This window comes from Thermothielavioides terrestris, chromosome 2, assembly GCF_000226115.1.
Source record: "Thermothielavioides terrestris NRRL 8126 chromosome 2, complete sequence".
In the NCBI taxonomy this organism is placed as follows: domain Eukaryota; kingdom Fungi; phylum Ascomycota; class Sordariomycetes; order Sordariales; family Chaetomiaceae; genus Thermothielavioides; species Thermothielavioides terrestris.
The window spans coordinates 5,083,401-5,094,647 of record NC_016458.1 but is presented as its reverse complement, the minus strand read 5'-3'; the positions used below and the strand labels follow the sequence as shown (position 1 = coordinate 5,094,647).

At 38.0% G+C, this 11,247-nt stretch overlaps 1 protein-coding gene across 1 annotated transcript; it reads left to right on the top strand.

The window, feature by feature from the left end:
• Positions 1–8,838: 8,838 nt before the first annotated feature.
• Positions 8,839–9,126, top strand: THITE_2044068 (uncharacterized protein; the record flags this gene model as incomplete). The annotated part of the gene is made up of 1 exon (XM_003652509.1): positions 8,839–9,126. A coding segment is annotated over one exon (288 nt), but the record flags the coding sequence as incomplete, so codon positions are not given.
• Between the last annotated feature and the right edge of the window lie 2,121 nt (positions 9,127–11,247).

Sequence of the window (11,247 nt, the reverse complement as noted above, 5' to 3'; positions counted from 1 at the left end):
ATAGCTTCTATATACTTAAGGACTATATAGTTAGAGTCACTGTAATAGTAGCAATAGCTAGAACTTATAGGTCTACTATAGCTAGAAGGACGACTATCAATATATAGACTAGTAACGAAGTTAATACATCTCTCCTATAAGCGACTCCGCTATTGCTAGAAATATATCTAGAGAACCTCGATCTTATTAAAAATAAGATCGATTCTATATAAACGGAGGGCCTCGATCTTCCGTTTAAACTGCTTAGCGATTTTCTACTTCTAAATATATAGACGTTGGAGCTGATTAGCTAGATCGTCGATATCGTTAGGCGTAGGTATAAGAGCTTTCTTTAGCTCCTCCTCTTCCTACTTCTACGATTTAGGAGTCGTCTTGACAGTAGGCGTGGCCAAAGGTAAGTAGTACTTCTATAGATCGATCTTACGCTTATAGGTCTTAAGGAAGAGGTCTTTTACGTTAAGACCCTTCTAAAGAGTATCCTAAACAAACTTAAGGAAGTCTACCTACTTCGTAGTATAGATAGAGTCCTTATTATCCTTCTTTAGGGTACGCTAGCGGTCCTTAAGAGCTACCTAGATCTACTAATTAAGTATATACTATATCGTTAGAACGATTATATACTATAGCTCCTTATAAACTTTGGTAAAGGTGATAGCGTATATATAGTCGATCAACTTGAAGTAGTTGTAGATAACCTTGTTAACTAGCTAGCATCTCCCTTCGATTAGATTACAAAGGTAACCTCTATTACTATATTGCTTAAGATCGTTGTCCTTCTAACGCTTTAGGAACTTAGCTTTAAAAGTAGCTTAGGTCTCTTAGTCCTTTTTCTCCTAATAACGGATAATAGGCTAGATTGTAGTATTGCACTAAAGCTTGAACAAATATATATAGGTCTTATCATTAGTGACCTAATAAGCCTTATATATCTTCTCGAAGGTCTTAATCTATCGTATAATATTCTAATTAGAGAAGTAGCCCTAAAGGCTAGCCTTTACTAGGGTCGGAAAGGTTATGCTAAGTATAGTAGTAAGAATGTACTTAGTTATCTTCTTTAGAGCTTTAGCTTTAGAGAGACTAGAAGGTGTTACTATAGGTACCTCTATATAGATAAGTGGAGTAGAGGTATCTAGCGAAGACGGAAGGGGTATCTACGCTACTTTGGCTAAGTCTTCTTCGCTTAGTATACCTTAGAAAGGCTATAAGATAGATATATCCTTAGACTCTCCTTTGGAGGTTAATATTAGGATTAATAGTATTATAGAGGTCGATAGGATTCTTAAAGCTTCTATAGACAATATATATATATATTGCTAGAGTCTAGTTATTAGGCGTTTAGCTATCGTCTTTAAGAAAGGCAACAACTATATTGATAGACTATAAAAAGACTGATATATATACTTCTATAGGAATGTCGACTCCTTCAACGTCTATTTAGAGGAAGAAAACCTCTTAAGTAGCTAGGTTCCTTTGGAATATATAGTCTAAAGGCCCTAAAAGATAACTATAGGTTCTTTATAGATCACTTAGATACCCCTAGCAACTAATATACTAAACCCAACTAGTGTAATAGCAATAAGAGTATAGCTTTTAAGAAGAAAAGTAAACGTCTATACTAAGACCTTGTATCTAATATAAAATAGTACTAGATATACTATTAGAAGGAGCTAAGTGTCGTAAAGGTATAGCCCTAAGCTCAGAAGCTTGTAAATAGCTACTATACTTAATTGTTTTTGTAACTAGTTTAGCTAGACTAGAGAAGAAAATGACAATCGATGAAAATTCTACCCTTATCTCTACTTAGGAGGATAGAACTGTCGTCTTTCGATTAGGTTAACGTTTTACGACCGCTATATCGATAATGACAAAGCCTCAACAGATCTTCGAAGTATTAAGGATAATAGGATATCTTTTCGATGCCCTATACCGTCTAGGTAAAGGAAGGTCTCCTAGGACAAGGTCTTAATAGACCCCTAGAACGTATATGCCTCAATAGGTTTCTACGTCTCCTAGAGATACTAGTATCGGTGTACTAGAGCCTTAATAGGTCAGCTATATCGTCGTTATATAGCTATTAATATAGTATTGTATAGTTCTATAATCTTAGAAGACTTTGTAGTCTATATTGTCCTATTTAGATATAGAGCTAAGCTCCTCCCTAATTGAGCCCCTATTTGAAGTAGTATAAAACCTCTATACTAACCTACCCTACTACACCTAGAACTAGGTATATAAGATAGCTTCTAAAGGAATGTAGTATCCCTCTAGACGGATGAAGATAGTACGTATCGAGTAGTAGGAAGGCTATCTTCCGAGAGGAAGATACATAGCTTAGATACGTCTAGTAGGATATAGTGGAAATATAAGAAAGGACAATAAGAATGTGGTTAGAGCTCAATAGCTCGGATGCCTATTGTCTAGATAGAGGTAGGACAATAAAAGGAGAGGCTCAACAGCCTTCCTAGAAGAAGGAGAACTACCAACGTAGTGTCAACGAACGTGTATTGACAACTGCTTAATGTCTTGCTTGATGATGAAGAAGATGGGCTTAGCCCACTTAAATACATATGACTAGAGGGTTAGACCTCCCCTGGCAACGAATGCAACGCTCTGAGACAAATAGAAAAACAGAAAAACTGGGTCCCCTATATCTAGGTAGTCCATTACCCTAATCCAATATCTATAAAGTCTTTGACACAAATAAACAACGGGCTTTCTAGACCTGTGATATTAAAATACTCGAAGGCCAATTCCCTAATAAAGAGCTTAATAATAAAAATAAAGAGATAGATAACTAACTTACAGACTTGGATATAGAAATACTAGATAACTCTTAGAATAACACTCTAGATAACTCTCAAAATAAGACTTTGGCTTAGTCTCAACCTTAAACACAAGAGGATAATACAGTTGAGAGAAATCTAAGAATAATAACGAGGTTAATGACTGCAAGTATAAACTCCTCTACTATAGCTATACAAGATACTGATAATAATAATAATAAAGATAACGATAAAGAGCTTGTCGTTGAAATCTCTCGCAAAGAAGACCAATATTATAAACAATTCCAAAAAATACACCACTGTACACAGATAATAGATAAATATCTAGATATATTTCTAATAAAAGAAGAGAATAACGAGCCGAATAGCTATAACCAAGCAATAACTGGTCCCCACGCTAATAACTAGTCTAAGGCAATGAAGCTTAAGATATCTAAGCTCGTCGACAAGAATACTTAGGATATTGTTGATATTCCTAAAGATAGACAACCACTTGGTGCCTATTGGGTATATAGGTTGAAGATAGATTAAAATAATAATATAATAAAATACAAGGCTAGATAGGTAGTACAAGGCTTTAAACAAATAGAAGGACTAGATTACTTAGAGACTTTCTCTACAGTATGCCGTCCTAAGATATATCGTATAACCTTTGTCTTAGCCACTGCCCTAGGTTAGACACTTCACCAATTTGATGTCAAAAATGCCTTTGTGCACGCAGATATTGATACTGATATATATGTTGCTCTGCTACAAGGCTTTTATAACGACCTCGATAAAAATAAGAAGTGCCTTAAACTGAAAAAGGCCTTATACGATCTAAAACAATCACCAAGGCTTTGGTATAAATACCTCTCCAATATCCTAAATAAACTTGGCTTCAAAGTAATACCATATGACGAAGGAGCCTTTATAAACTATAACTATAAGATGATACTGCTTTGCTACGTAGATGATCTAATAATAACTGGCCCAAATCATAAGTAGATAAAGGATATATTAGAAAAGATCTCTACGAATATAGAGCTCAAATACATTGGCGAAGTAAATACCTTTCTTAGTATACAAATAAAGATAAATAAGAGAAATAAAACCCTCCTCCTCTACTAAGAAAAATATACTCGAAATATAATAAAGAAATATAATAAGGAGGGACTTCCACTGAGAAAGAGTCCAACTCGAAATATAAAGCTGTATAAAAATAATGGGCAAGCCACCTATAAAGAGACTGTTGAATATCAACGATACGTTGGTTCAATACTATACTTAGCAGTTAAAACGCGCCCTGATATTGCTTATCCTATACAAAGGTGTGCTAAATACGCTTCAAATCTAGCAAAGGAACACTTCCTAGCTGTTGATGATATCTTTGTATACCTTTATAACTGCCTAGAGGAAGGAATACTCTATAACTGCTCTAATATAAAAGAGTTGATATTAAAAATATACTGTGACTCTGACTGGGCAAGCTGCTCTGATACTAGACGATCAGTAACTGGTTATATAACAATGCTCGCTAATAACACTATAAGTTGGAGTAGTACTCTTTAGAAAACCGTTGCAACCTCTACCACAGAGGCAGAATATATAGCTTTGGCTAATGCTTGCAAAGAGGCATTATATATATATAACAGTTTTAACTATATAATAAGAGAGCTTTCTATACCTATTCCAAAACAACTTCCTCTTATACTAGTTGATAACACTGGCGCTATAAAACTTGCTAATAACCCTGAATTTTATAAGAGAACCAAGTATATTGATATCTGATATCACTTTATTCGAGAACTGCTAGAAAATAACGAGATTCAAATAAAATATATTCCTTCAAAAGAAAATCTCGTAGATTCTCTTATAAAAACAATACCTATTACATAGCTAGAACAGTGGAAGAAAAATATTCGGCTTGTATAATGAGGGTTTTTCTCTATATACGGTTTCCCTCAATACGATAAAAGGGTTTTTCTCCGAATAAGGTTTCCCTTAATAATATAAAAGATAAAAGGGTTTTCTCTATATAAGGTTTCCCTTAATAAGATAATAGGGTTTTTCCTATATAGGTTTTCCCTAAATAACTAATAAAGGGTTTTCTTACACTGAGTTTTCTCCCTATAATCTAAAGAGGTTTTTACAATTTTTCCTCTTCTCAGTATACATATCACAGGGGAGCTATAACAAATAATAATATAAATAACTAATTTAAGCGAGAGCTAAGATTATAGGGGAGTGTTAATATATAATAATATAAATAACTAATACTAAGCATTCCTTATAGCAAAGCTCCCTCTAAAGGTTCTATAACGTTATAACTACTACAGTACTATAACTTATACCTTGGCAGTTATTGACAGTTGGTAACAGCTATTAGCTTTCGATAACAACTGCCAACGGCTGTTAACCTTGACGGTTGACAATGGCTGAGATGGAATCTAGATAAGTGAATCTAAGTCATTAGATCCGAGCTGTTGGAACTGATGCATCTGATCCGAACTGTCGGATCGGAGCTGTTCAGATCCGAGTATACAGATATTGAACGTTATACTTTGATAACTTAGCTGAATGTGGCTAGTGTAGCTCCGTTAGAACGTTCAGTGCAGCTCTGATTGGTTTTGTACGTTATACTTTGATAACCTAGCCGAATATAGCTAGTGTAGCTCCGTTAGAATATTCCAATTAGCCGAACCTTGGCCAAATCAGCTAAGGTACGTACTATAGCTCCAGAACTATAAATACCGCAGTGCCTCCTAGCTTTAGAAGATAGAACCTTGAACTAAATAGATCCTTTTGCGAGTTGAACTCGCAGCCTCTGCTTCTTTGATCTATTTTTGTATGTGCCGCAACCACCACCTGCGCTACGCCATCTCTATGACGAAGCACAATAGCACTAGGGTCTAAAGACCTTATATGCTTGCGATTAGCTATCCTGCTCCCAACCTTCCGAACTATCCTCCGAACTCTCCTACCGAGCCATTTACCCTACACCCTGCAGAACCTCCGATCCTTTCAATACCTCCTGATCGACCTACCCTGCACTTCCAGTGCATACCTCCGAACCTGCCCTCCTGTGCTAGCCCTCTCCTCCGGCATAATAATAATCTATCTCTCTAACAATAAGCAACCTCCTAGCAGCGGCTATAGAGCAGCAGTCGCAGCTACCTTTGGCTAACGACACCTTTAAGCTAGCCAATGTAGGCTACTTCGACCTATCTACTATAGATCTATCTAGGGCCAGCCTCATCGCCAATAGAAAGGTCAACAAATATATCGACGTATTCCCATTTTACGACCGCCTTGCCAACTTGGCCACAACCTATAGCGACGACGCTATACGCTGTATCTAGACATAGTGCCTACAAGGTCCTACGTTAGTATAGCACTCGTATATACTAACTGACAAAGACTATAAGCTCCTCTATACTACAACTATTATAGCTATCTGCAATAACCTTAAAAGCCGCTTTAAAATCGACTACTTAGTCACCTTCGATACCCTCAAGCAGTTACAGTTCACCTTAGTAGACATTGCCAATGGTAAAGACATTATAGCCTTCACCTAGACTATAATGCGCTATACAAAAGCTTGCGATATAAGCCATTATAGCCAGCTTATTATAGTATTCGAGGCCTTCGACAGCGATATCTAGAGCGAGCTAGATAAGCCGACACTATCTACCGAAGTCGACGCCTTTCTCTGTTAAATCCAAGAGCAAGAGAGTGTCCTCTAGCGATACGCTCAACACTATAGAAGGCCAACCCCACGTCAACTATATCAGCCACAGTATCGACCCCCCTTCTAAGGAAGAGGCTTCTACTAGTGGCAAAGTAATCGCCAGCTATAGCTAGATAATAGCCTACGAGCATAGCCGTACTACTCGCTATATCAACTGCGTTAGCAAACTCCGCTACTATAGCAGTACAACTAGGATACTAGACCGCCGAACCAACGGCCAAATAGTCAGCTACCGTAATAGCCACTGATTCTGGAAAATCGTTGTCTCTCAGCACCGCTATAGCGTCAATAAAGGTAGAACCGGCAGCAATACCCTAGCAGACCCACGCCTACTTTCTATAGCAATATATATCAATAGCCTAGCGTTGAAGACGCGTCTAAAGAAGATCAATTCGGCCTAGCGGACTCCTTTTATAGCAACGCACTATTCCTAGATAGCGAATATCCTATTGCTCCTAAGTGGCTTGACGTACTAGAGGACTAGCTAGCTGACTTTGCTAACGACAAGGTCGTCGCATAGTTCATAGCAATGTCTATTAACTCTGTGTGCCACTATTGCAATAAGACCTTCCCCTCCAACAACAAGCTTATAGCGTATATCTATATAGACTACCTTAAGCGGCTACACCTAGCTAAAAATGTCCATTTTACAGATCGTAGCTATAACTAGGTCCCTAATTACGATAATATAGCTATCGCCAACAACGTAGACGCTTAGCTAGCAATGGATAACCTAATACACCTCTCTAACGTCATTGATGTAAAAAACGCGCTACGCCCCTGCTCGCAGTAGGCGGAGCGGACAGCGCAATATAGCTTATAGCTACACAGTCACCTATAACTATTATTTAGTCAAAGGTTGACGCTATGCTAAATCAAGGCGCTAGCTTTAGCTTCTAGTTATAGACCTACTTAAAGATCAACATTGTACCAGATACCAACCGACTAGACGACCTTCAAAAGATCTACGTAGATATAGGTTGTATAACCACGCTTGTAGACCAACAATAGTTGACTAACCATTACCCTAACGCTGTTACTAAGCACTACGCCAGCCCTCTAATAGTCTATAGCATCGGTTCAGACACATATTCCAGCCTCGATTACACTATTATCGACCTTAATTTCCAAAGCACCTTGCCCTCTAGTACGCCCGCTATTGCCAGCTTTATATACGAGGTAACTATCGTTGACGACCTTTATACCAATATGTTATTAGGTATAGACTATATAACTCTTAAAGGCTTCGACATCTTACTATCTTAAGGTATAGTTATTATCAATTTATATAGCAGCATTCGGATACCAGTTACTACTAGACGGTATAGAAGACTATATCGCTTATACATCGTTGCTACCAAGCATCTTATCATCCTACTATATACCACTACAACTATCTTGATCGATTATAGCATCTATATCGACGACGGCCAAGCCCTTCTTTTTGAACTAAGCATCTTCAACCGTATCTTAGTCTTCGTAGTAGTAGCCGACTACTATATATCTTCTATCCTTATATAGAACGACACCAGCAACCCTATCACAGTCCCTAGAGGCCACCGGCTCAGCACTCTCACCTCTATCGCGCTAGGATGCTAGGCATATATAGTAGACGACCTAACAGCCACCAAGCTTGCTATTAAGAAGCTACAACCTATAGATAAGCTACGAATCTCGGCAGCTAGCCTCGACACTATCAAACACCTATACAGCGTCACCATCTACAACCTTCCGCCCAACGAGCTTGTACCTATCTAGTCACTTATAACGGAATACTAGGATGTCTTTAAGGACAAAGATTTCGTTAACCTTGACTAAGACCAATAGATATAAGTTAAACTATACCCTAGTTAGGAGGTTTATATCCCTAAGAAATGCTATATCTATCCTATTAATATAGAGGACAGATCCATCGTCAAAGACACTGTCACCAAGCTCGAGGCCATTAATAAGGCCACCAAGACCCGTTTCTAGGTCCCCTTTTCCTTCCCTATCTTCGTCATCTAGCGCACTATGCCCAATGGTATAAGGAAAGGCTAGATAGTAGTTGATATCCATCTGCTCAACAAGATAGTCCTCCCTAACGCTTACCCCGTCAAATCCTAGGATAACATTATAGCACAGCTAGCCAATACAAAATACATTACTATCCTAGATGCTATAGCGTTCTATTACCAATGGTTGGTTGATCTATACAACCGCTAGGTATTTACAATAAACACTACTAAGGGCCAATATACGTTCAACTACATAGTTATAAGTTACTATAATAGCAACGTATATATATAGCGGCAAATAGACCTCCTCCTCAAGGACATCGACGCTATAGACGTATATTGCGACGACGTTATCATTGGAAGCTGTAAATTCGGCACCTCTAGCGGCCACCTTGCCTACCTATACGTCGTCTTCGAGGCGTTACGTAAGTATAATATCTCTATCAGTCCTGACAAGTCATTTATCGCGTTTCCCAGTGCTACAGTGCTCGGCCAAATGGTCAATAGCATAGGCATGTCCACTATAGCCGAAAGACTAGTAGCGATTACTACCTTGCAATTCCTATATACCCTTAAGGACCTCGAGTACTTTATTGGCGCTACCGGCTTTATATAATACAATATACTACTATACTCTATCCTTATCGCTCTATTATAGCAATAGAAAATAGCCCTCCTGAAAACCTATAACCGCAAAGGCAAGAGAAAGTCGTGGTTATACGCTATATAGTTGTTGTTGCCAATGGCTAAGGAACTTGCGTCTTTCAAAGTGGTTAAGGCGGCCCTCTCCTACAACATAGCTATCACCTTCTTCTACAATAGCGATCCCCTATATATAGATATCGATATCTCCTAGTATAGTATCGGTACTAAGATTTACTATATTGAGCCTATAGCATTGCGAAAGATCCTTGGCGAAGACAGTCTTATCGCTATATATCTACTGTATATAGCTATCTAGCCTATCGCCTACCTCTCGTATACGCTCTCTCTTATAGAGCAAAAGTACTAGCCTACCGAGATAGAAGTCCTTAGCTTGGTGTAGACACTAGCAAAATGCAAGAGGTGGATAACGGCGATATGTTCCTTACTTATCTACGTATTTACTAATTATAAGGCTATCCTTGGCTTTAACAATATAACTAAGGATATTATATCATCCGCCCTGATGAACAAGCGCCTTATCCGAGCTATAGAGTACCTTAGTCAATACGACCTCTATATCCTCTATAAGCCTAGCAAATACTACGTAGTACCCAATACGTTGTTATAGATACTATCAACCAACAACCCTATAGATCTAAACGCTATAGGCGGCCTTGATAACCTTCTAGATAACTACATAGAGCATTGGGCACTGTATACTACGAGCGGCTAGCTATTGTAACTGCTACCTATCTATATATTTCCTAAACTAGCTACTAAGGAGGATATTACTCTAGGCATTCCTATAGTCAGTACAACCTCGAGCATAGTTATATTGAATATCTACTTAGACTTTGTTAAGCGCCTACAACGTAGTTATCTCGAAGACCCCGTCTAGAAGAAGACCCTCTCGGTTATCAACTAGAACAACGCTCTTACGCCTAAAAACAGGGCGACCTTGCTATTCCAACTGCACTATAGGCTTCTCTGGAAGATAGGCGGCTAGGTTTCCCGCCTCTATATTCTATATACTTATATAACTAACGTCTTGAACGCTATTTATAATAGTAACTACCGTGGATACTAGGCATTGCGAGCACGCCTTAGTAATTTCTTTATTCGTCAGCCTATAAAGATAGTCTACAAGTACATCGACGTATACCCTAAATACAAGGCCAACGACATCCATTACTACTAGCTATATAGCTCTCTACAACCACTTATTAGCAACAAGTGCCTATACTATATAATCATTATCGGCTTTATTGTTGGCCTCTCAATTTCAATAGAGACCTATAACACCGCTATAGTTATCGTTAACAAGCTTAGCAAGGAAATCCAAATTATATTTGGCAAAACTATATAGACCTCCAAGGACTAAGGCAAATATCTACTCTACTAGCTTATAATGGCGAACTAGGGCCTCCTAAAGATTATACTCTCCGACAGAGACCCAAAGTTTATAGTAGTACTCTAGTAGACCATTTAGCGGTCACTGGGTACTAAGTTGCTATACACTATAGTATACTATCTAGCTACCAATAGCTAAACTAAGCAGATAATCTAGACTATCGAATTGGCTTTATAGCACTATATCTAGGCCTTTAATAACTTCTACAGATAGCTAGAAATTATTCTACTTCTATAGTTCGAATATAATACTACCTATATAGCTATAACTAGTATATCGCTTAACGAAGTTACTAAAGGCTTTAACCTAGTCACTATTGCCAACGTTATCGCCAACTGTGACTCAAAGCCAATAACGCCGCTATTACAAATACACCTAGACGCCTACAACGCTATCGCTATTGTAGCTATAACCACTAAGTATTACTACGACTATCGCTATAAGGCTCGCTTCTTCAACATTAGTAACAAGGTGTAGTTACGCCTCTATAAGAGTTACTCTATACCTACAATAAGTGTTATTAGCAGCAAGTTCAGCTAGCAATATATAGGACCTTTGACTATCCTAGAGCAAGTTAAACGATTAGCCTACCGACTATAGATACTACTATTATAGAAAATCTACAATATGGTTAACATTGACCATCTAAAACTATATACCTTCGACTTATATAGAAGATAG